Genomic DNA, 26,491 nt, shown 5'->3' with positions numbered 1-26,491 from the left:
AAGTTATCCAGTTGTTGAAAATCTTGATGGTTTTGGGTAGGCTTTTGCTGTATTCAGGTCAGTGTGTGTTCCAGTCTTTGTCCATGATACTGTTCCAGTTTTGGCAGTGCAAAGCTGAACTCTGCATCTCTGAATGCCGAAGAAAGGTGTGTAACGCCCGCTCCTGCTTGAAGTTGAAAATGGGGACCCGCTCCTGTTCTCAAGGCCATTTCTTCAAAGATCCTCCTCACATTTGAAATCAAATTGAAGTCAAATTTCAAGAAGAAACACAAGATCAAGCAGTCTGTTTTCTCTGTCCCTTTTTTCTGTCCCACCACTCACTCCGAAGTTGTGGGGGTGTCAAGGTGCCTTACAGCCCCAATTCAACCAAAACGTACGGGTCCATCTGCAACACCACAGCTGACCAACCTTCTGATGGACCTGCAAGATGCCAGTGGCTTTGTCACCTCCCCTGATGCTTTTATCGATCCATGCCTGGGCCTGCAACAGAATATTCAGTCGTGTGCACTGTGGTCATCTGGTGTGCACATTAAGTTTTTCACTTGCAGATAATATCAATTGAGATCAAAACTAATGTACTAATGGAGGTTCTGCAGCCTGGATAGAATCCACAGAAGAACAGCTCCTCCCTTCTTTCATTGAGACTACGACTGCCATGCTAATGGGCACTTGGGCCAAATCTTGCTTCTGCCTGCTGGTAATTGGGCGAGTTGCTAAACACCATAGACCTGCACCAAGGGAACGTGCTTTCCTCCTACCACATTCCTTGCCTGTGAGCATACAGATCCATACCTCCACTAGTATGTTAAATATGAACCTGCCCCTCCGCTTACGTTGTGTCCTGTGTATAGATGTTTGTAGTTGGGCACTTCTGTGTGCAAACTCTGCCTCTCTTTTGCTTCTTCTCTTCTCTTTGCTTTCTTTCTGTTAGCCTTGGCTTCACGGTATTTGTTTAAAACCCCTCTCCTGGACTTTTTGCGGGACTTTATTAATTGAGAAGGCTTGCGGACTTTGCTGGCGCTGACAGTTTGTAACCATGATGCCCTTGTGCGGTGGAATTTGGGCCCCGCTGAATAGATTGTATTTTGTGTCAGGAGAGGGCTGTATTTCGACACAACCTGTATTTATAATTGGTGGGCCGTTCTTGTTGTTTCATTGTTCTGCAATAATCAATAAAAAAAACAAAAAAAACATGAACCTGCCCTTGGCACTGTTAAAGGTTACTTGTCAGCCCTTTTTGCACTTTCTGGACCAAATATCCTTGTTTGTCATTTGCTGTGATGCCTTTTCCTCAGTCATAGGCTTCCAACCAAACGTTTTGTGATTCCACAGTGGGACTTTAATTTGGTTCTCCATGTGTGCCCCATTTGAGCCTATGACCTTTGAGAGTCCGGAGAATCGAAATGGTCTTTCTAATTATGATTCAAAAAGGATGATGGACGGACTGCTGAAACTTTTCACTTGCTGACCTACTCCTCTGATAGCCCAACAGAGTATCATCCATTGAAGGTTTACGTATAACACCGTCCATCTACCTTAAAGTGGGTGGTGTTCTATATATTTTTTCTGTTAGTCACCACCAGGAATGTAAAAAAAAAAAGAAAAATAATCCCCAAACCATTTGGCCACACCAGTGGTGTGGAGGTCATTAGTTATACTTTTTTCCCCAAAACAAGCTCTTGCACTAGCTTGTTTTTGGAAAAAGTGACGTGGTAAACTTTTACCAGGCGGTCATGTTTGCCAGAGCTGTCCATCAAACTTTCCTAACATTGATAGGAACTGCCATGAGGGAAGTTTCTGCCAACATATACAGTTGTCTGCAGGGCTTGTGAAAAACTCTAAATTTGGTGGGCGGGGGACCCTCTGCAAGGCAGGAGTAAAGTACTCTGCCTTACTGATTGACTTACCTTGTCCTGACAGTCTAAATCAGCTCCTAGATGAGGGAGGATGCATGTATTTTAAGTGTCCAAAGTAAAATTATATTTTGCCACGCACATTCAAAATAGTCATGGGTTTATTTAGGGTTTTTGCAAAGCTCCTTTGCACCACTCTGTCTCCTGCCTTGCCTTACGTAATTGCTAGCTGTGTTGTTGGTAGCACTAAGTTGGACACAAGTAAAGCCTTAATGGGAGCTCGCAGTCAGTGTTTTAAGTATATCGTGAAGTATTAATCAGGAATGTGTGGTAGAGAGCCAGTGAATGCCCGGATGTGTATTGTGAGTCAACAGTTTGCATTTCTAGACCTGTTTTGTGTGTTAAAAAAACAAAAAACTGCGCTTATTAATGATTACACTTTTCTTTTCTTGGCCAGTCTGCAAAAAGTGTTAATCAGGCAGATGCAGAATTTTGCTCCACTTCCAGTCTTCCAGATGACCCTTTATTAAGAAGACAAAAACTTGAGGATCTGATGACAAAAATACAAGGAACATACCATTTTATGCAAGTATGTTTATTTTATTGTTGGTTTTGTAAGAACATATGTGCCCTAGTGTGCACTGCAGAAATTTGATCTGTGATGCCTCCCAAACAGGTGTCTGCTTACCTAATGTTTAAGAAGTTGTTCACGTTTGTCCAAAAGATTGCACACACCTTTCAAGTTTACATTATAGCATGCTTGGACACCATAACACCCAGAATGATTTAGTTTTTGAAGTAGCAGCTCAGGGCTGTTCTGTTGCACATAGGTGACTCTTTCTCTGCAGTGACTGGGTTTGTAACCTCGTTACAGGCTTCCTGATTGGATGGAAAGCAGTATTCAGCGTGTGGCGTTATAGCTTGTTTTCTTGTTAATGCATTTTTTAGACTAGCAAGATGGATTAATGGAGTGATCAGTTGTTTTGCAGATTAGCAAGAATGACTGTTTTCTTTGTCTGCACTCATTAATCAGTTGTACATGGTGAGCTTGGTGATGCTGCTCTAGTTTTTAGTGTGATTGCTATGCAGTTCTAGCTGTCATGAGGTAATGTGCCTAAGGTGGAGTAGAAGGTAGGTTTTTGTAGGAAGCTACCTGCTATGAACCTCTGTATATGCCTCTTGCCTTGCATCATCTTGGCCCCCCCAGCCCAACCCACTATGCATCCTCCCTTTCCAGACAACTAGTAGTTGTATGTGGTGCAATATTTCCCAAGGAACATAAAAGCAAAAAACGTAAAATTCTATGCATTAACTACAAAACACAGGGTAGTGTGTACCCTATCATTCAGTGATAAATACCCCAAACATTCTAGGCAGGTAACTAGAATTAAACTTCATCCTTCAGTGCTGGACCATTCTTTGAGTTTAGTCCATGCAAAGGCTGGATCCTGTCCAGTTATGTCCACCCAGAGTTACATAAAATGCCCAAAGCACTGGAAATACAATGGGCTTACTGCAGTGTTTAATTCTTAAGATGAGTGCTGTGAGCCCAAGGTTTTGTTCAGAAGTCCATGGCTGGCACTATTGAAGATTGGGGTGCTAAATACCAAGACTGTTTGGTCTTGGTTCAATGTCATGCCTCTTTAATCCACCACCAGAAACTCGCTCCCTCTTGAACCTTCTCATACAGGTTTTTTCATTCCTGCTTTATCCCTTTCGCAGTTTTTCCATCTCTTCGACCTTCTTTCCTCCTATAGTGCTCTCTTGCTCTGGATCAAAGTCTGAGTTAAAAAAAAAAAAAAAAAAGAAATGCTGGTTACCATAAATATAGCTAATGCTACTCTCCTGCAACCACCATCTCAAATTAAGCACTAGATTACTGAAGCAATGTATGACGTACAGTTGCAGGTTTCTTTTCAAATGTTGCTTTAAATTGATTTTTAGATATTTTTGTTGTATTGTTCAAAATGTGATGTGTGACCAAAAGTGAACTACTGTATACTGCTTGAGGCTTTTTCAAGGATATGTGCTGGCAGTGAATATCATTAGGTCTTGGTGTAATCACGCCAGAGTAACATCTGTTTTAAAGATGGATTCTCAGTTGCAAAAGGCCTTTTCAGGTTCATGTGTGTGAGCTGTTCTCTAAAGAGCCAAACTAAATTTTTTGAAAATTCAACAGAAGACAGTTGAATGTATTTCTGAAACAATAGATAAGTCTCACTTAAACAATGAATCATATAAAATATTTAAGGTGAAACCAGTGGAATTCCTAAAGTTGTCACTTATAGACTGGCCAAACTGGAGAGTATGGAATAATTTGTTGGTGGTGAGTACACAGTGAAGAAAGATGTTGGACATAGAGCTCACAACTAATTATGGTTAGAGGGGAGAAACCAGAGAAGTCATTCTTCCCTAAACTACAACTCTGTGACAACTAGCACTCAAGGTGTAATTGTAAAGATGGGAAAATCTAGATGTTCAAGAAAGAAGGAAAAGTTCATTCTTTTTCGTCCTAAGGAATGTTTCCTTCATAGTTGAATATATAGATTCTTCAATCTTTGCAGTTACACCTGTAGTACTATTTGTAACATGGTCTTATATCCGACACATTTCATCTCTGATAAGGTATCAGTTGAAAGTAACTTAATATCCCCATATCTAAAGACACAGTAACTGATTTTTGAAGATCTTGACTTTGCCATATGAGTATGCCATGCAGGATGAAAATAGAATTTGACACCCTCATGGAAATAAAATCTATTTGTAGACATGGTACTATTTTTAGACAAAGTGCGTACTGAAGCTCTAAGTGCTTTCACAAGGCCTAACTGAGGAAGCTCTTAAATCTGGCCCTTCCATTGAGACAGGAGATGAGTCTAGATAAATCAAATTGTATGGTGTTTTATGACAAATTATCATTTTTACATTGAATGAAATTTGTGCATTACTTGTCAAATACCAAATACATGCTCTGTCTATTCTTCTGTCCCATGACCTGTGCAAGCACATCTCCCTGAAATATTTTTGACGTGTTAGGATACTTAACACAGCCTTTTACCAGATAGTAATGAAGAGCTCCTGCATTTTGAACCAATAGCAGTTGACTTTTCAGTGTGATATGCAGCTTTATCAGCTTAATGAAATACTGTATGCTTTTAATCACTATTAATAGTGCCATATTTTGTTTTAAAAATAAAATGCAGGAGTCTGTTCTGGATTTTGATACACTTTCACAAAATACTACTGCCATATCACTGCAAAGTCCTCCTTCAGGTATGTGTTTTTTATACTGCCAACTAAAGTTTCTATCGTGATGATGTGACTAATAAGTTAGTCAAAGTTTGTCATGCTTTGATTTAGGTGCTGTAATGCTCTATACTTTATTGCCTCATTGCCTATTTAAGCAGTTTTTTAACTTCAGTTTGATTGTACAGGCCTGTCCTTGCTGATCCCTAAAACATTTCCTCTCTGCAGTTCCTAAAGATGAAAAACTGACTAACCAATGTGGTGCTTCACTGCAGTCTGAGCAGGTAAGGCCTATACACTGGACTTTGTCCCTAATTTATTTTTCTTCTAACAGTCAGAAGCCTTCTTTCTGTGGAGGTAGGAGAAATTAGGGTTTCCTTTGTACATCTTTCAGATTCCCAGTAAATTGGCTTTTAATTATTTTTTCAGGTCTTTAACCTCTGCCTCCATAAAAAACCTTTTACATAAGTAATGTCTTCTGTAGACCAGTGGGGAAGGGATTACTATATGTATTGATGGCGTCTAGTGATGGTGTTGCTACATGTTAAACATGAGTAGCATTTCATATACACAAGCAGTGTAGAATGGGCTTTCAGGGAAGAATAATTTGAGCTTCATGGATCTGTTTAACTCATTTTAAGATGTTTACAATCTTAAATCCTTTAGAGACCTAGAGAAGGAGATTCGAGGCTAGCAATCTGAAAAGCTTAACTTGCTGTCACCAGTAGGTTATAATGGCATGGAGTTTCAACGGCTGTTTGTCAAGTGTACATTCTTAAAACAGCTAGCATTATAGAGATTATTTGAGACTTACCAGAATCTCATCAGTGGGTTACCCATGTAAGTGTTCTTTCTTTCCCAGTACATAAAAGAAGATTCATCTGTAACTCTGAATATTCCTCAGGCTCTTAGTATCTTGAGTTCATTGACCACTCCAATCGAAATGAGAATTCTGTCCTTAAAAATGTGTTCAAGGTTTTTTGCTGGTTCTGAGGAAGAATACTTTCTGATAAAACTATTAGTCTGCTCTGTCATGTTTTAAACTTGTTAAGTTGTACTGTGTATGCTGCTAGGAGTTTCGGATTGAGTTGTAATTTGTCAGAATGATCAGTTGTGAAATTGAACCACAACCCATGCTTACCATAACTGAATGCATCATGTATATTACACATCTGACTGTATGAAAGATTGGTTTTGCCAGGTGATGCATTTTGTGGTTGTCAAAGGGACTATAACTTGGATGTTTTAGTCTTTTGAGGATTTTGGAAAGAAGTATTGAATTTACCTGTTTTTCACTGTACTGTTGAATCTTCATATGTGGTTTTGTTTTATCCCACTTCCTTCTCCTGTCAGTGTATTCACTCTAGCTCTTGGATTGTGCCAGTGAAAACTGTTCTCAACCTCTGACAAACTAGATATGCACAAAATATTGACATATGAAGCTAGCTTCCCTGGGCAAGGCTGTACATCAGCCTATATCTGCACTGGATTGTTGTTTGTTTGGTGCTGCTTTTTGGAACTTGAATGCATTATGCAATTCATTTCCTGTCTGCATGAGTAAGCTTTTGTATGAGTTTACTGTTCACTCACTGGGTTTAAGGTTTGCTGTGTCTTGTTTTGTTTTATATATTTGTGGGACTTTAGTTGTGTTGCATGGTTAAGAATAGAAAATAAAAAATATTCTCTTGGAATATGAAGTCTTACATTTTCAGAGCCGAGAGTGCACGTTTGGTTTTTACAATGTATATCCTTTTCCCTTTTGAGTTGTAATTTTCTTTCAGTTTACCACTTAAGTGAATAAACAAGTTCCTTAGAAAAGCTGTTCTTCTCAAAGGATACCATAATGCTTCATGATCTTGAGACTGAGTATTCACAAATGTTTTTTACCTATTTCTAATCTCAAGATTTATCTTGGGGTTCTCTTGTTTTTGTTCTAGGTGATTTCACATTTAATTACTACTTTTTTCATTTTCTCAGAAGAGCCTGCATTTTTTTTTTTCTTCAGGGGTTTCTTTTTTTTTTAATAGTAAATTAGCATGACCTTTAAGTGTTGCATTCTGAGAGAAGGCCACATCCTGTTTTTTTTTTTGTTTTTTTTCTGTCACTGGATAATCTAATAAAACGACTATGGGATAATAACTATGTTCCTTTCTGGTAATCCTAATTTTTTAACTTTGTATAATTCGTCTACACTGAAATGAGGTGGTACATTGTTAATTTCCCTATGAAATGTCCTCTTCAAAGATATATTTACTGTCTACATAATTTTACACTACATTATTGCCATTCTCTCCTGATGTAGAAAACCTGCCCCTATTGCCTGAACCAAGTACCTAGCTCTATACTACTGTGAGGGCGAGTATGCAAGAATGGCAGGTAGGAAGTCATGAAAGTAACAAAATAGTGTGAACTAAAATCTTCCTCCTCAAAATTCCTAATGAACTAAGGATGTTTTCAAAGTTTAACAATTTAAACTCCATTCAATAGCGGTTTTCCATGGACAACCAGACACACAAAAATACTGCCACAGTGTGAATGTTCTTCGGATTCCTCTATTTGATCTGTTACTGATTGTTAGGACATTTCTACACTTAAAAGGCTATTTAATGAGTGACTGTGTACTTTAACTCATGGCTTTTTTTTATTTTTATAAACCATTTTATTAGTTTTGCATGACTGCAGAAATGCACCATAGGAAGATGCCAGCGGGTTCCTCATGATGCAAAGGATGTCCCACGACGTGAAGATCATTGCAGACGTGATTTAGTGTTGGAAGTTGCCAACAAGCCTTGGCTATGACAAAAGTGCGTTTTGCGTCAAAATGGCGCTGGAGGGACCTGGGGGCCTTAACTGTGTGAGGAAGAAGAGGTAGCTCTCAGCACTTTAGAGAGCCCTCAGGATGCCAGCCAGCACCCCCAGAGGTCCCAGGACACTGGGACAAAGGAGGTGCAAAATGCGGTGGATGCAGCACAACAAAGGAAGGTCCCACGCCGCCGGAGAACAAATCAGCGAGTTGAGTGTCGCAGGATGGAGTGCTGGGGACCTCGGCCAGGCTGTGCACGAAGGAATTTTGCAAATAGTGCACACAGGCCTCAGGAGGTGAAGAAGACGCAGTACACAGGGGTACTGTCGCTGTCTGGGAAGGCAAGGTCTTATCTCCTCCAAATTGTGTCAGCAGGACCTCAGGATAGTCTGTTGATGATGTCCACCCTCTGTGTCCTTAGGAGCACGCTCGTCGCTGTGAGAGGAGTCCAAGGGTACCGGTCGTCATCTTAGAAGGTGCCTGCTGGAGCAGAGGAGTGACTCAGTCACCCTACGAGAGATTTTGTCGGTCCTTCTGGTGCAGGATGAAGACGGGGAGTCCTCCGAGCATGCACACCGTGGAAACTGTTGCAGTTGCTGACTTGGAGCTGAGGTTGCTGAAAAAAAGTATCTCTTGTGGATACTTTGTTGAAGTTACAGCATTTCTTGGAGCAGGCTGTGGTTGATCCGAGGTCAGAGGATGCTGAAGTTGTTGCAGAGGATTCCTGAAGGAAACTTGCAAGCAGAATCAGAAGAGAACCCACCGGAGAGACCCTAAATAGCCCTGAGAGGGGGGATTGGCTACCTTATCAGGTATGGACCTATCAGGAGGGGTCTCTGACGTCACCTGCTGGCACTGACCACTCAGAGCCCTCCAGAGTGCCCCCACACCTTGCAAAGCAAGATGGCTGAAGTCTCGGACACACTGGAGGAGCTCTGGGCACCACGCCTAGGGTGATGATGGACAGGGGAGTGGTCACTCCCCTTTCCTTTGTCCAGTTTCGCGCCAGAGCAGGGGACAAGGGGGTCCCTGAACTGGTGTAGACTGGCTTATGCAAGAAGGGCACCATCTGTGCCCTTCAAAGGATTTCCAGAGGCTGTGGGAGGCTACCCCTCCCCAGCCTGTAACACCGATTTCCAAAGGGAGAGGGTGTAACACCCTGCTCTCAGAGGAAATGCTTTGTTCTGCCTTCCTGGGACTGTGCTGCCCAGACCCCAGGAGGGCAGAACCCTGTCTGTGAGGTGGCAGCAGCTGTAGCTGCAGTGCAAGCCTCAGAGCTGGTTTGGCAGAACTTGGGGTCTATGGTGGAGCCCCCAGGATGCACAGAATTGGCTCACTAATACCAGATTTGGAATTGGGGGGGCAATTCCATGATCTTATACATGTTACATGGCCATTTTTGGAGTTACCATTGTGAAGCGTGACGCGTTTAATTATGTCCCCGCACTCAGTCTGGGGAAATGGCCCTGAAATATGTGGGGGCACCTTTGCTAGTGCAAGGGTGCCCTCACACTTAGTAACTTTGCACCTAACCTTCAGCAAGTGAAGGTTAGACATATAGGTGACTTATAAGTTACTTAAGTGCAGTGAAAATGGCTGTGAAATGACGTGTGCGTTATTTCACACAGGCTGCAAAGGCAGGCCTGTGCAAGGGTTTGTCTGAGCTCCCTATGGGTGGCAAAAGAAATGCTGCAGCCCATATGGATCTCCTGGAACCCCAATGACCCAGGTACCTAGGTACTATATACTAGGGACTTATAAGGGGGGGGGGGGGGTGTCCAGTATGCCAATTGAAATTGGTAAATGAAGTCATTAGCCTACAGTGACAAATTTAAAATCAGAATGAGCATAAGCACTGAGGTTCTGATTAGCAGAGCCTCAGTGACACAGTTAAGCACTACACAGACACACACATTAGGCCATAAACTATGAGCACTGGGGTCCTGACCAGTAGGATCCCAGTGAGACCGGCAGAAATATACTGACATACAGGTAAAAATGGGGGTAGCATGCCAAGGAAGATGGTACTTTCCTACAGGCAGTCCGCGTGAGGTTGGAGACCCGCTTTGTGCATTTTATCAGGCGTGAGGTATGCTGTATGTAGGTATGTTTGTACCACACGAAGGCGGATGGTCATAGTTACGATCCTCCGGGCCATCAAGGCATCTCGCCAATCCTCGTCCTCTATTCGGCCCAGCCAGCCCTCCCATTGCCCCCATGACCCGAGAGACGTCTAGGGCTGACATGAAGAGGAGGTTGATTTTTGCATGTGTATGGTGCGCTGCCGATGTATGTGTATTGCTGCACTCTGGGGTGCCAAATCCGCCACTCATAGGCCCAGGCCTTCTGCCCAACGGCCCAGTCTTGTGGCCCGAGGTACACTGCCCTTGGAGGGGGATCCGGTGGTATCAATCTCTGGGTTCATGACGGAGTTGAAGTTTCCCAGCAAGGGAGTTTGGCTAAGGCGATCGTCCTCGTGGTTTGGCATAGGTCTCTTCTCTTCCGGGCCATCCGATGCAGTCAGTCTCCTCTGGTGATCTGGATTCATTGGTTCTTTTTCCTCAGTTGATTGAGTCGGTCCACTCCGCTTCCTACGGTGGGGACCGGGTATGTCTGCGTCCGCCCCATAACCCTGGTGAGTCAATGAGGCTGGGTCCCAGGGGATTTCTTTCTTGATGGGAGGGGCCCTTCCAGGCGACACAGTGCTCTTCAGTGAGCCAGTCCCACGCAACTTCGGGTGAGTCAAAGAAGTATTTCCCATCTGTAAGGACTTAAAGGCACGCAGGGAAAAGGAGCATGTATGACAGCTGCTTTGCCCTTAGTTTTGCTAGACACCCTCATAGGCGCGAGGTTTAGCCTGCACTACTTGGGTATAATCTGGGAAGAAAAGGATCTTGTTGTTATCCCAGAGGAGATCCGGGTGCACTCTTGCCTCCCAGAGGATTGCTTCGCAGTCTTCAAAATTGAGAAATCTAGCCATCATTGGTAGTCTGGGTCCACCCAGTGGGAGTCTAGGTGCCACTGCCCTGTGGGCCCGCACAATGGTAAAGGGGACAGTCGTTGCTCCAGGACCTGATCCAGTGCTCCAGAAACTCGATCGCTTGGGTCTCTTCCGCTCCTTCTGGGAAGCCAACAAAGCGCAAGTTATTGCCTCTGGAGCTATTCTCGAAGTCCTCAGCTCTATGGTGAAGTTCGCCAGTACAGGTCAGCAGTTGGGTGACTTTGGTTTTAAGATCTGTGATTTCATCTTCTGCTAGGTAGACTGTCTTCTACTTCTTTGATGTGGTCCACCACTGTCTGCAGATCTTGTCGCAGTAGGCCCACATCTTTCTGTACTTCACTACTTTTTGTTTCAACTGCTAATTGCGAGGATTGAATGGCTTGCAGGATCGTGCCCACACCCCCCCATGACAGGGGTCCCTGGTGACATGCCACGCGTCCCGTGGGGGGGATGTTTGCGTGGTAAACTGGTCAATGCGCTGCTGGGACGCTGGTGGCTGTTTTAGTTTTATCTTTCTCCATGGTAGAGGTATGGGCTCTGAGCACTTCGATTTTTCCCCTCACCCCACGTATCTCAATCTGATCACCAACCAGAGGGTATCTTTGTAGGGCTCAGGTGATGGTCACTCACCGCCGGGGAGGCATTTTAGGGCCCAGTCACGAGGGACCGTATAGTCCTCAGGGATCAGTGGGGGGAAAGGGTGGTTTGACAGGCAACGGGGACTCTTCTCTGCAACACACCTCGTCACGCTGGCCACCTCCACCGCCGATGTTTGAGCCGTGCATCCACCTCCTCTGAGGCTCCTTACTTGTTCAGTCTGTGCTAGGCTCCAGGGGGCCCATGATCATGGCAGTCGCGGTGCCGTGGTTCCTTATCCAGCATCCACTGCCTCACTCCGGCTCGCACTCAATTTCCTCCATGTGGGTGCCGGGGGCTTCCAGGCCTCTCCGCGGCCCTTCAGGGCCCGTGCGGCTCCCCCCATCGCAGGCAGGCCACGCCACTCCTCTGTTCCAGCTCAGGCAGGCCTCGGGACTGGCTGTGGGGTGGGGGGGGCTGGATCACCCCGGTCTCGACCCAGGCATTAGGCCTTCTTGCGCTTGCATGGTGCTATCTGACTAGCCTGGGCTGCATAGACCAGACCAGGGAGCACAGACACCCTGCCTCCCCCAGCTCTCGCTCGTCCTCCCGTGCACTTAACTGCGCACCCAGATCATCTGCCTCACCTTGCCCCTCTTTGGCCGGATTCCAGTCTTCAGCCGCTGAGCCGAAGGGGCGCGCGGACCCAGCACACTGTTGTCGCCGCCAGTGAGCCGACGCTCTGCCCCAGGCCATGCCGATGGCCCAGGCCAACAACCCCTGCTTGGGCCCAGACCCTCAGCTGGCCTCTGCGGTCTCTGCAGCCCGTCCGTGCTCTGTGCCGCATCTCCGGACCCTCCAGTGTGTGTGTTGTCATCTTTGGAACAGGCGGGATGAACGGGGCTTTTAGCGGCAAATGACGGAGGGGTCCGGAGCACTCTTAGAGTGCAACCGCATCTTGATTCCTGTAAGGAAATGCCTCCTTGGCATGGTTACCCCCTGACTTTTTGCCTTTGCTGATGCCAAGTTATGATTTGAAAGTGTGCTGAGGCCTGCTAACCAGGCCCCAGCACCAGTGTTATTTCCCTAAAACTGTACCTTTGTCACCACAATTGGCACACCCTGGCATCCAGGTAAGTCCCTTGTAACTGGTACCCCTGGTACCAAGGGCCCGGTAGTTCTTGAGGTCTCTGGGGTCTGCTTTGGGCTTCTTTAGCAGGGCGTTGACTTCGGCGTGTTTCCACATATCCGGGTAGGTTGAGGTCTTGAAGGAACTGTTGATGACAGCCCGGAGCTGGGGAGCGATTATTTCGCTGGCCTTGAGGATGTGGTGGGGGCAGGGGTCCGTAGGGGAGCCTAAGTGGATGGAGCTCATGGTTTTGCTGGTGTCTTCATCGTTGGGGGTCCAGGAGTTCAGTACATTGGTGCAGCAGGGTGCTGTGGTGTTGGCTGTGGTGGTGATGGTGGGAGATGCCGATGTGAATATTTTGTGTATATCTACGATGTTGCGGTGGAAGTAGTTGGAGAGGGAGTTGCAGAGGTCTTGGGAGTGTGGAGGGTCGGTGGTGCAGGATTTGGGTTTGGTGAGTTCTTTAAGGATGGCAAAAGTTCCTTGGTGTTGTGCGCATTGTCGTCTATGCGTTCTTTGTAGAAGGATTGTTTGGTGGTCCGGATGAGGTGGTGATGTTTGCGCATGGCTGATTTGAGGGCAGAGAAGTTGCTCACTGAAGGTTCTTGGCGCCAGGCTTTCTCAATTTTCCAGCATTCTTGTTTGGAAGATTGAAGTTCTGCGGTGAACCAGGGGGCTGTCTTGTTGGTGCAGGTGCTTTTGGCTTTTTTGAGTGGGGGCGAGGGAGTCTGCATGTTTCTAGCCATTGAGTGAGGTTGAGAGCGGCGGTGTTGGGTTCGTTGGTACTGGGAGGTGGAGCTTGTGCGAGGTTGGAGATCAGTTGTTTGGAGATCTTGTTCCACCTGCAATAGGGATCGGATGTTGGTGGTGGTGAGCTTCAGGAAGGAAAAGTGGACGCAGTGGTGGTCAGTCCATTGGAGTTCGGTGGTGTGAGTGAAGGTGATGTGGTTGCTGGAGGAAAAAAATGGCGTCCAGTGTGTGACCGCCTGAGTGGGTGGGGGAGGTGACTTGTTGCTTGAGGCCGAGGTTAGCGAGGTTGTCCAGCAGGGTAGTGGAGTTGCAGTCCTCAGTGCTCTCAAGGTGAAAGTTTAGGTCACCAAGGAGTAGGTAGTTTGTGGAGGCGAGGGCGTGGGAGCTGATAATGTTGGCAGTGGCGTCACAAAACGGGGGCAGGGTCCTGGTGGTCTGTAAATGAGGGTCCCTCTTAGGGTGGTGGTGGCATTGATGTGTACCTGAAAGTGCAGGTGCTCTGCGGTGTCTAGGGTGTCGTTGGTGGAGATTTTGATGGAGTGTTTTTGTATTATGGTGACTCCACCTCCAGGTTTGCTATGGTCTCTACGGGCGATTTTGTATTCTTCTGGGATGGCTATGGCGATGTCTGGTTCCGATGAGTTCATCCATGTCTCAGTGATGAAGGCGATGTTGGGAGAGTTTGTGGTGAGTAGGTCTCAAAGCTCGATGGCGAGCTTGTGGACGGGAGCGGGTGTTGAGGAGGATGCAGTTGAGGTGATTGGAGTGTATGGTTTTGTTGTGGTGCTTGTTGGTGTGAGTGCAGGAGAAGTGGCATGAGCGGCATGTGAAAGGTCCGTGGGTGTGTCTGGAGGTGGCCTGGGCGCAAGTGGTGTGCCGGAATGGTTGAGAGCAAGGAGCTCCGTGGAGGAGTAGTGGTGCTTGGGGGCGTCTAAGCAGCGTGGACCAAGGGGGAAGGGTGCTGGGCATGGTCCAGGTGCAGACAGGCTTGCCTCTGGCGCACCAGCGGCACGGCTGCCATTAAGAAGGGGGGGTGGGAGGGAGGAGCAGCTGGGAGGCGGGAGGGGGTGGCTAATGGGGGCGTGAGGGGGGTGGGGCCGCAGGGGACGCAGTGGCAGGGACAAGGAAACCGGCAAGAGCCGGATGAGAGAATAGGAAAAAACAGTCGCACCAACGAAGCAGGGCAGAAAAATGGCACAAATACAGTCCACAACAGTGCTAAAAACGAAATACAAAGTACTAAAGACAAAAAATAAAATACAGAGCAAGCTAGATACTCCTTCCGGCAGCAGGGGCGGGGTCAGGGACACGAGGGCAGTCCGGTGGAGCTGCTCAGCATGCAGAGTCGTGCCTGGCCTTAAGGCAGGTCAGGGGTCACTCGTCAAGCCGCGCAGCGGCCACCATTAAGAGGAGGTGGGAGGGGGTGGCCAATGAGGGTATGAGGGGGTTGGGGCCTCGGGGGACGCAGGGACAAGGAAACCGGCAAGAGCCAGATGAGAGAATAGGAAAAAACACAGTGGCAAAAACAAAGCAGGGCAGAAAAACTGCACAAATACAGTCCACAACAGTGCTAAAAACGAAATACAAAGTACTAAAGACAAAAAACAAAATACAGAGCAAGCTAGATACTCCTACCAGCAGCTGGGCCAGGATCAGGGACACGAGGGCAGTCCGGTGGAGCTGCTCAGCATGCAGTCGTGCCTGTCCTTAAGACCGGTCAGGGGTTACTCCAAGTATTTGCTGTACTCAGAAATCCAATCATAAACAACACACACTCAATGAATAACTCGCGACCAGAATTTATAAAAAATACTTCAGACTTTTATATACATTTCAAGACCAAGATCTTTAAGATACATTAAGTACTTTTTGAGTTATAACTTTTTTTATTTTGATAAAGTTAGTCTTTCTGTGCGTAATTACGCACCATTCACATCAATGCAGAGTCACCTTTAAAAATGCATTAAAAAATCATACGGTTGAGTTACCAGTCTCTTCTATTTCAGCATGGTCGCAGCAGTCAGTGGGCACCATATGCCAGCTGGAGATCCTCGGGCGGCTCACGGTTCCAGTGTCCCCTAGGGCTGTTTGAGGTCACAAGGGGTTGGGTACCCGGGGCGCACAGAAGATCCCACAATACAAGGCTCGGACAGCCAGGTTCAGGGTGAGTTGGAGTTCCAGGAGCTGTGTGCAATGGAGTCCTTTGGAGCTGGCGGTGAGTCTCTTTAAGGGCTGCTTACAGGACAATGGGGCACTTTGGCAGGAGATCCAGGGTGCCCCTAAAGTCCCTAGACTGCGGCTTCCTCCCGGTCCAGTTGTTGCTCTGGGGGAGCTATTTTTGATGGTGTCTTAAGTCACCTGACCAGTGCCCTGGGTATTGGTGTTACTCGCCACTGGAGGGGTACAGTGCTACCAAACTTGGCACACTTGTAGGTCACATCCGGGTGGTCATCTGTGTCATCTGGTCTGGCTGCAACTTCCAGTCAGACATATCGCCCGTTCTGTGTAGTGACCCGCATCAGTTTGTTGGTTTTTGCTTGGTTTTTCAGTGGTGCCTCTACTCAGAAGGGAGATCTGGGGTGATCCTTCAAGCCTGGAGGTCCCCTGGGTTTCTTTGGGTTGGTCCAGTGTCCAGCTCCTCCTCAGCCTTGATTTCTGGGTCCTGGGTGCAGCAGGCAGGATTTGGCGCCTTTTCTCGTACAACAGGTTCAGTCCTCTTGCTTAGGTTTTTCTTTGGTGCTGGTCTTCTTCGTCTTTTCCAATCTGATTCCTTTGTCTAGGGGAGCCCACTAAATGCTCAATTTAGTGGGCATTTTAGGGGGAACCTGGTAGTGTCCAATGGGACACTTACCCTTGGGTGGCTACACCCACTACAGTGGTCACTTCCCTAAACCTTATAGGCTATTTTCCTGCCATCCAACATGAAGGGTCCACTTCGCCTGGAAGCACCTAGGGATGGGTCATGCTCAGTGAGGCCACTCCTCCTACCATTTGCTCCCTCCAAAAGTGGGGGTTTGCAAAAGGGGAGGCCATCTGCTGCTAGCAGCAGGCTTAAGGATCAAGTTTCAAGGGTGGTAGCACTTTGAAGCTCACAGCCAGGGCAGTGCACATTCCTGAGGGAGGGGGTATTAGCTCCTCCACCTAGGAAAGACCTTGTTTTACAAACTATAGATACTAGGCTCTTCCCCCAGGTTTGTATACTAGATGTGGCAGGCTTGCTGGAACCAGTCAGCAACCATGACTGAATACTTAGTTTTTGCAGGGGGCACCTCTAAAGTTACCCATGGGTATATTTTTATAATCCAGTACTGATACCAGTTTGGATTTATCATTCTGAGTTGTTACCAAACAACCCAGGGTTCAGAGTAGCTATTATGTAGCTGGGAAACTCGTGTTGACCAATGTCTAGCACATATATTAAAATGGCTGCTCTGTTCACTCACTATCTCCCAAGTTTGGCAAGGACACAGTGGGGGCATATTGCTCATGCAATTATACCCACACATATAGTATGGTGCACCCTGCCTTAGGGCTGGAAGGCCTGCTAGAAGGGTGACTTACCCATAACATATGCAGTGTAGGGTGTACAGGGCACACAGGAAGTGTGCTATGTCGAGTTTGTATTTTAGGTTTGCACCAGGACACTGACTGCTATGGCAGTACTGGGTGTATCTGGTTACATGGCCCTTGAGGGTGGCACAATCAGTGCTGCTGCCCTCGGGGGCTTACCCATAGTACCCCGTGCCCTGGGTACCGAAGTACCTTTTAGTAGGGACTTGTAGCTAAAGCAGTATCCAATTACTTTTACAATGTTTTAGGGAAAGAACATTGGCACTGGCAACCTGGTTAGCAGGATACCAGTGCACTCCAGTCCAAGGTGCATTCAGAAACCAGGCAAAAAGTGTGTAGGGGGTGGTATTGCAACAAGGAGCCAGTCTCTCACTATATTCTTGCATATCTATTAGTATCTGCTGCATGTCTTCTCCCAGAAACCTGTCCAGGTGCAGTGTGAGGTGTATGCTGAAGGCATTTTTTTTAAAAAAAAAATTTGCCATCTGACACTATCCCGGAGTGTTAGAGATATTAATATCCAGGGCCCATGTAACTGATCTTTAAGGACTACTGATTTCTCTCAATTCATTTTTTATCGCAAAAACTCTCCAAAGTCTTCAAAAAGTACCAGAATAGCCTTTGTTGTTTCCTTAGAATTGGCTATGTAGAGTAGGACATTGTCTGCATACAGAAGGATCTTTTCCCTCTGATCAGTACTGTCTCCAAAGCATACGAACGTCTCGTTTGCTCCAGCACAACATGACAGAGGTTATATACAGATGGCAAACTGGAGGGAAGAGAGTGGACACCCCCTATCTGGTTCCTATTTCTAGTGGAAAATGGAGTGGATATCACCTCACTGACCCTAACCGCAGCTGTCCAACTATAACTGAGGGCTACCCCGCTACAGAAATGTGGGCAGAAGCGCTTTGGCTCCATAAAGAGGTATGCCAGTGTTGAAATTAGGTTTTTTTCGGCATCAATCAGTAATATCATTAGTGGGGCCCTGGAGCGTTTCATAGTATCCAACCAGTTGTGGAACCATCTGAGGTTTTGCAGGGTAGGTAGATTAAGCATAAATCCAGTCTGATCGCAGTGGATCTGTTAAGCTATTTCTTTATTAAGGCTACAAGCCAGTATAGTGGCCAGTACTTTGGTTTCTGTATTGAATAATACAATTGGGTTGCAGCAACTAGTCTGACCTTTATTTGCCCTATTTGTGAATTACCATAAATAGTGTGTCATAGTCTGCAGAAGTTTCTAATCTTGCCTTTTTTTTGGGACGGTCCCGGGAAGATACGAGGCAGAATGCAAATCCAGAGTTCTATTCTTTGATTTCAAGCTTTCTGTTCGATTCTTACATGCTCCATGCCAAGTCCATGTCTAGCTGTACCACAATGTTGGTCCTTCATTGCTTAGTCCGAATCTGCTGGTAGGGCAGTATTGTGTCTAAGTTTTTGCAGAGTCTGGATTTCTCAGTTATAAAGTAACACTCTTCAAACATTTTATTAATTTTAGTGTCTTGCATGTGGGCAACGTTAAGATCCATCTAAGCATGCATTAGCTCTATCCAATCCAAATTTATTCTGGATCTTGAACAATTCATCCCAAGCAGAATGCCTCCTTACATAAAATATCTTGCATATGGTATTTGAGAATAGGATGTGGTGATCTTGTGTTAAGATAAGACTTAGCCAAGTTAATGGCAGTTATGTTTGCAGCACTAATTTCATCATTAATCTTACTGCGTGTACAGTTCAAAATAGACAATATTTCAAAAGTCAGTCTGTGGTCAAAGGTCAGGAAATGGTATATTGTCTGAGTCACAGGCTAGCATTTGCGTGGATAGTTTAATGTTGGAATTTCTACGCAGAAAGAGCTCTTGTTAGCCTTTGCAAAATTGACGTCGTATTTGACTGGGGAAGGTCGTTTTCTTGGTGGCTTTGATTCTGACACACAGAAATTTCATTCTTTAATCAAATCAGCATTTCCATTTTGCTTGTGGTGGATGAGGAATCTGGATTTTCCAATCTTAAACTCTATCACCTGTTGGGCAGTCTTGCCAAACCGTTTTTCTCGTACCAGGACTGGTCTGTCCTGGCAATATTGAGAAGCAGAAGGCAGTAAAGGATATTAGTTGTCGTGTTTGACCTGTTGATTATAGTAGGGATAGGGATGCTAAACAATGAATGTTCGACCGGTTTTTTTTTCTTTTTTTTTTCTTCTTTTTTTTTCTTGTAAGGAACGGTTAATGAAAGGCGTTTACTTTTACAATCTAAGTTCTTTCAGTTAATATTAAGGACTCCTCTCCAGAGAACACTGCACAAAGTAATTTTCGCAGCTGCTTTAATCTCTGTGGGTCAGAAAGGGATGATTGTACAGGGGATGGAAACCAGCAGTGGACACAGTGTGCTGAGACACAAAGAGCTGCTGATGATATGTAATAGTTTAAATGTATAACTAAGCAAACTGTATCGTGTTTTAAAACCAGGATCAGATGAGGATCACAAGGTCACTTTCAGAGTTTTGTTCGAAGAATCAATTTGATCTCCATTTGTTAATTCGTGCTGTGCCACAAATGCTATCTTGGGAAATATGCTTTTAGTGTGAGTGCTGCGTCATTTAATACAAACCTCCTTTTATGATTAATTTGTTATGGCTTGTAAATTGACCAGGCCCCCTTCAAATATTACATATTTTATTGGCTACTCAAATCCATATGGTAAACACCTTCTTGGTAATAATTAAGCCAAGTATTCAAGAGTCTAAAATTTGCCAGGGCAATGTGCTCATTTCTCCACCAGAATTAAGTGTTTTAAATCGTCTGCAATGGGAACATTAATAGTTTCATGAATACTACCTAATCCAGGTCATCTAATGTTATCTTGTGTTGCTTGGCCTCAACAATTGATCACTGAACCCATTCATTGTACAGGTTCTATTCTTGACCTAGTATTGGCATTGGAATATTTTTACTTCACATGTGAACAATCTACTGGATTTCTGACCAGATGGCTTAACATGTATTTTAACTGAAATATTACCAAGTCAGGCCACAAACCCACCTCATCCTTTGGTCTTGCATTATTAAGCTCAAATTGGGTCATCTCTCACCCTTCTATCTGGGCCCTTCTTTGGAAGGCCTACTCTACATTCTTCATGACCGTTCAAGAGAACAATGATGCATTTAATACATAGTGTGTTTTGCCTTGAATATGGCTGCACCTGTTGTCATGGTTACAAGGCACTGCAGGTTCACCTCTGCACCATTGTTTTTACCAGCCTTAGCTACTGTTAAACCTGTAGATAAACCTTAAGAAAGGAACCAATGCAAATATTGCACCTCAGGTGACCCTAAATAGAAAGAAGGGGTCAAGAGATATATATTGAACACAAACTGGCTTGCTGCAAGTGCATATCGCATTCTGTTGAACACCAATTCCCCTCATGAGGTTTTTTTGTTTTTTAATGTTGGGTTTCTCAGACCTTAGTAGTGCGCAAGTTGGAGCACCAGCCTCTCTGCAGTTGTCTGTCAGTCTTCAATGAAAAAAGCAGGCTATTTATCAGTCCTTCAGACAGTCTGTTGAGCTGTTCTGAGCCTTCAGATTTGATGCGACTACAGCAGTCTGCAAAGAGCCCTGCAGTCAACTTGTCTAGTATTCCTAAATCTTCATTACACTCTGCTCATTCTTTAACTAAATTTAGTCCTATCTCTTCAAACGTGGCATTACAAATAAATTCTAAGTCTGGATCACCTAACGTCTCTTGTTCTGCTTGTATTGTCTGCATGATTGCACCTGTAGTTTACTTTGTGCTAGTTAAGCAAATTTCCTTTAGGTCAGTAAAGTTGATCACTGATTTGAAACAGTCATGTTATTTGTTTATTGGGGGGAAAAAAAACTTCTTTAGAGCCACCTGGTAATGGTAATTGTCATCGGATCTCACTTGCAATTCTGTGCCAAAATTACCAATAATGTAAATATGTGCAACTACCGGAGGTTCACAAATCGCTCGCTCCTCTGAACCCTGTCATACATGTTTCTGCCCTTCCACGATATGGAGGTTGAATTTGCTACTCTCCAAAATTGGCTGTGGATGTATCCAACACCTTTGATAAGGTCTGGCATTCTATACTAACAGACGGGTTGGTGAGAATGGGGCATGAGAAGGTATGCTCTGATTTTTGGTGTGCTCCTTCCTTGCTGGTCAGAGCCAAGCAGTCATGCTCCTATTTAGGTCTTCTGCTAAATCTTTACTGTGTGGAGTCACACAAGGGTCAGCTCAGAATCCTACTCTGTTTAACTTGCATGCAGCCCTGCTGGCGAATTTGATTCAGGACTTTCTGTCCAAGTGCCAAGTGAACCTTTCCCAGATAATCATAAGTTCGGGTGGAAATAGTGTTACAGCATGTGTCCTTTTATTCCATAAAATATTCTAATGTGCGGGAAAGCCCTTTCTCCTAGACCCTGTGTGGACCATTGGAGGAGAATAACAACAAAGAATCTTGGTGTCTCCACTTACTTTTATCATCCTGATGATGACCCTGCACTGATTAATCTGAAAATAGGGTTGAAACGTCGACAGAACACAATTGTGACTGGCTTTCACATTGGTCATGTGTATGTGGATATCTAAAGGATAGATATCCCAGGACAACATTATTATTTTTATTCCAGTCACATATATGTATATAGCACCAGAGCACTTTTTCACTTTGCACAGCACCGTCACTATACAGGAGCATCTTATCTCATGTCATTCTAAGTTTTTTTTTTTTTTTTTTTCTCATTGAATAAAATTGTATTTTTTTCCAACATTTTCCTTCTACTATTATTTATAACTCAAGGGCAACACTTCCCCTTTTGTGACCATTTGTGTCCGATAATATGAAATCTGATTGTTCTAGATGTATTACCATGGTGGTCACTTATCGTAGTCTGGTCGCCTCCAGATTTAAGAGCGATATGGGTCACTATGAACCACTGTAACTTGTTACCTTTCTTGGGAATGACAACTATGGTGGCCGTTCTCTGATCCTCAGGCAGGCAGCCCTCCTCCCTGGTCGCTCGGAACATATCTAACGTGGGTCCAGCGATTCAGCTATACATTTATATAGTTCCACTGCCAGGCCGTTGGGTCCAGCAGCCTTTTCCAATTGCAGCTCTCCAATAGCTCTCTGGATATCTGCTGTCATCAGGTCTTGATCCAATGCCCCCTATCTTCATCCATAAGCGTTGGGAGGGATAGGTCATTTAAGAGATCAGCACAGTCATCACCTGACATAGTGGTTGTGGATGCATGTTTCCTCATCATAAGTCGCAAAAGTGTCTGCTCCAGTCGTGTGTAGTTCCCTGTCCGCATCATGGAATTCTAGAACCCAGTTCTGCCCCTATCTCTTCTATCCAACCAGGCTATCCCCTTACCAGCATTATTGCCAACATTGTACAGATGGCACAGAGTCTCCAGTGCATAAGCCGGGGTCTTATTCTCAGGGAATTTCCTCTACTCATGCTGTTTGAGTCGAGCCAATGGTGTAATCTAGGGTCAGTAGTCCCTCCCTGCACTATAGACATCAATCTCGATCTTGCATTTCAGCACTTAAGTTTTTAACTCCTGTTCCATCTCTCTTCAAACCCTCCCTCCCCTCCAAAAATCAAGGCCTGAACATATCCATGGGCCACAGCCTAAAAGGCTTCCCATAGGACACAAACAGTCTACAGTCCCTTTATTTTCTAGGAAATACTGGTCTGTCCTTTCTGACTTTATGCTTGAAGGTTTTCTCTTTTAGGAACGAAGGTTCTATTCTGGGGGGCCATCACTGAATGCCTAGTGGGGGCCATGTAATAGTACCTGAGATGCCATGTGCTTTGTGTGCAGCATTTCTACACTGGCCATCATGGGTGTGGTGGGTGAAGACATGGTCTGATCGGTAGCGATTCGAGTGTACTGCAGAAATGTTCATAACTTGTCATGCAGTCTGATTGTATGCCCTCTATAGCTCAATCAAGCCCATGTGATCTTAAAAGGCCTGACGGGGGCTGCTCAACACTAGGAGGTGATATAGTCTCCCTGTCTAACTCTAGGTCCATTATCACACTCATGTGTGGACAGACACAGACCCACACAGGAACGCTGAGTGCCGGGAGGGTTCTACGTGAAGCCGTGGTAGTGCATAGATAGAGCATATGTTGAGGATGTAGCCCTCCCATGTAGTAGAGGGCCACAAATCATACTAGTAGGTCAGCCCTTATATGGTGTGGAATGAAAGGGACTGAGGTTTTGATAAGGATACCAGCCCCCCTTCAACTAGAGAATAAAACCTGCATGTACTAATGTGTATCCAAATCGGTCCAGTGCTTGTAGTGATTTCCCTTAAGTTGCCTCTCCCCTAGGAGCACCAGGTCCAGGGCATGTCGGCGGAGGCACAGTGCCACTATAGTGCGCTTAATTTTACTGCCCAGGCCATTGCCATTCCATGCTATGATTTTCCATGTCAAATGAGATGGTGTTCATGGCATGTTTGGAAGCAAGTGTAGCCCTCCCCGTATCAGATAGGGAACAGGCCATTTCCCTTTTATCATATGTGTTCCAAATCCCTACCAAGGATGCCTAGCATCACTGAGCTAACAGAAAACATGATAAAAAAAACCAAGAAAAACACTTTCCCAACCAAAGAACTCCCAACCCCCTCTCCTCCCCCTCCCCCCCCCCCCCCCCCCCCCCCCATATGCACAGTAGGCTCAAAACTGCCCAACTACCAGAGCACCAGTTGCCCAAACAAGAACATAGACTAATAGGAATGGTTGGCACCACTTCAACGGACTGAGCAGTTGGAAACATTTGGTGATATCCCTACAATGACATTCAATTGTTCCCTGTTTGCCCAATGTATATTAATAGCTTAACCCTCATCCCCCACCTCCCCACACACAGGAGCCCACTCCACTCATCAGGGCAGTCACCCATTGTCAGTCAGTACCAGAAACCCATGTACCACCAACATTGTCCTTTTTAGCATCCTTCTACATTGGTCTATTCCTCCAGGGTCGTTATGGAGCATATGAGCGGGTCAAACAAGGCCTGTGTTCATGCTTCCTTCGGAACACTCACCAGCATGCTTACCAGGTTGCCCTGGTGGGTCCTCCCTCAGTTTTCTGGCTGATTGTCCTCTTCTTGTCTGGTTGGGTCTGATGGCCAGTGGTATGCCAGCCCTCCAGCCAAGCTGAAGCTTCCTCTGGTGTGGTGAAGTGCCACAACCCACAGTTTTACCAGATAGAGTACCATATACTTGAGTTCTTTTGTTCAAAGGACCTTTTTGACTGTCGAAACTGATGTTGGTGCTGCACCTGGAGGGTGAAGTCCGTGAAGAAACGGCTAATGGTATTCTCATAAAGCAGTTCGCCATGGCGATGCTATTGCGGTACTTAAATACTGGAACAATGATTATTGGTATGGGGGCAGATTTGGTGGCGGAACTGGTGCCCTAAGGGCACACTATTAAAGAAATTTGATAAGAGCTTACGGCGAAGGGTGTTGACAATAAGGTGCCTCAAAAATAGCTGCACACTTGGGCCCTCAGCCCCCTCATTGACCACCACCATCCCCCCTCCCCCCGCCAATCACCCTGATGTTTTCCCCGTGCCCTCCTGATCTCCCGGTTTGGCGGCTATGATAGCATTTTGCTTTGGTAGAAATTACGTATTCTTCCAGTGTTGTGGACATGGATTGTAGCAGGTTAATGAGGGTCTCAGCTGTGGTAACCTTTTCTGAAATAATTTTGAAGTCTGCCCTGAGAAGGGTGACATCTAGCATCACAACGTCTATTTTAGGTTCTATGGTGCTTTTTAGGTCACAAGTTGAGGCCATGATGGCACTGATGAAAGCACTCCAGTCTAAGTTTATTTTCCCACCATAGTTATCCATATTGTTAACTTGGCTATGGTTCACCCCCTTGGCTTGCACCATAGCCTCACGGAGTTGGCTTGGAGGGCTTTTATGTGATTCTGGCTATGTCTCAGGTTTGTCCAAGCCCTCTGAGCCGGGGGTAGTAATGTGCAACCCCACCACGCCCTATGGAATCCTCATGTAGGCCCCTCCATGGCCCATTTCTCCACAGCATCTGAGCAAGAACAGTGGTGTGCTCCGCACGCATCTGCCACAGTGCACAGCCTCAGAACTCCCCAAGAGGTCCTCATATCTGGAATCCCCCAGAGTTCCACACGTACCAGTCAATGGGGCAACCAGAAGGGAGCGGGGGGTCGGCGGGGAGGGCAGCGCGCATGTCCCGGAGTAGCCGAGGGCTCCCTCTCCTCAGCTTCAGGAATTCACAAAATTACTTAACTCCTCGAGGAGCACAGATGGAGTGTTCAGGCACCCAGCTGCTCCCCACACAATGCCAAGTCCAGCAATACTCAGACTTCTCCACAAACATGGATCAAGCTGCTTCAAGTGGAACTAGTGTGCCAGACACTGCTCCCCTTTCTGGAGTTCTGCAGCAGCTGGTTGGTGTCCTGGTAACCCAATGCTCCTCTGCCAGGGCCAGTCCATTGCTGTAATGTGGGCTGCCAAGTCTTGGTCTCACCTACAGCCGCCAGAGGCTAGCGCATCCTCACCAGCCCACCATGTTGGCCTGTGGTATACACGCTGGATGGCCCTCTCATCCCGCCGGCAGGAAGCCCAGACGAGGTCTACCTAGGAAAAGGGCGAAGGGAACCTGGGGCCTAGGCACCCTTGGTGCTTGCATAGGTCTTGCCCTGCTAGAGGAATCTGCAGCACTCACTGGCTCAAATTTCTAAGTTGGCAGGCCCAAACACGAGGCAGGGCTCAGGCACTAGTGGTCATTTGCACAGCGTTGATAGGCAGCAGTAAAAGGGGGTGGGGTGTAAATACACTCCCCGCGCCTGCAGTTGCTAATGATGGTAACGGAGATGGATATTAATGGCAGGGTTCAAAGGAGCAGTCGCTGCAGAGCTTAGTTAACATCCGGCCATCTTGGCTGGCACCAAGCCATGCCCATCTTCCTTTCACTGTTACCCTGCACTTTCACTCTAACACAGCAGTTACTAAGACCGAGTCCAGGACATTTAAGTTGGAGAAAGCCACTTTGTCTTCATCACAACTTCATTTTCCCTCTTCGTGCCAGTCTTTCAACAGTGCTGTAGCGCACTGAGTAGGGCTCTTTACTGGTGATCAACATATAGGCACCTGCTATGCAGTGCAGTTGCCTGTAACAATGGTGGTTTGTCTAATGGAAGTAAGAAATTGGGTTATTAGTTGACCGAGGGGTAAGGACCCACCTCTGGTAATCAAAATCCCCTAAAGTCATTAAACCTGAGTTCACTCTCCTGACAGATATGTCCAGGAACAGGCAGGGTTAACTTGGAGGCAATATGTAAAGTATTTGTGCAGTACTATATCTGTAATAGTCTAAATGCAAAACCATAAAAATCAGAAAACTAATTAGGAAAGCAGAATACAATTTAATAAAATTATGCCATAAGAACAAATTCAATAAGGGGGACCAAAAATGACTCGAGTTTAAAGTAGTAATGGAACCAAGAAGCACAAAGTTCTATTGAGTC

The 26,491-nt window shown here is 45.8% G+C and overlaps 1 protein-coding gene across 2 annotated transcripts in view; it reads left to right on the top strand.

Annotated features, from left to right (window-relative positions):
* CAPRIN2 (caprin family member 2) overlaps window positions 1-26,491 on the top strand; it is a 743,926-nt gene that overhangs the window by 287,190 nt on the left and 430,245 nt on the right. For both annotated transcript variants that reach the window (XM_069228195.1, XM_069228194.1), the window contains exons 11-13: window positions 2,311-2,442; window positions 5,057-5,126; window positions 5,328-5,383. In XM_069228195.1, the coding sequence (XP_069084296.1) occupies window positions 2,311-2,442; window positions 5,057-5,126; window positions 5,328-5,383 (258 nt within the window). The remainder of the gene's footprint in view (window positions 1-2,310; window positions 2,443-5,056; window positions 5,127-5,327; window positions 5,384-26,491) is intronic.

The sequence above is a fragment of the Pleurodeles waltl genome, chromosome 4_1 (assembly GCF_031143425.1).
Source record: "Pleurodeles waltl isolate 20211129_DDA chromosome 4_1, aPleWal1.hap1.20221129, whole genome shotgun sequence".
Classification (NCBI taxonomy): domain Eukaryota; kingdom Metazoa; phylum Chordata; class Amphibia; order Caudata; family Salamandridae; genus Pleurodeles; species Pleurodeles waltl.
Note: the sequence above shows the minus strand (reverse complement) of the source record. Positions and strands in the feature narration are given on the sequence as shown.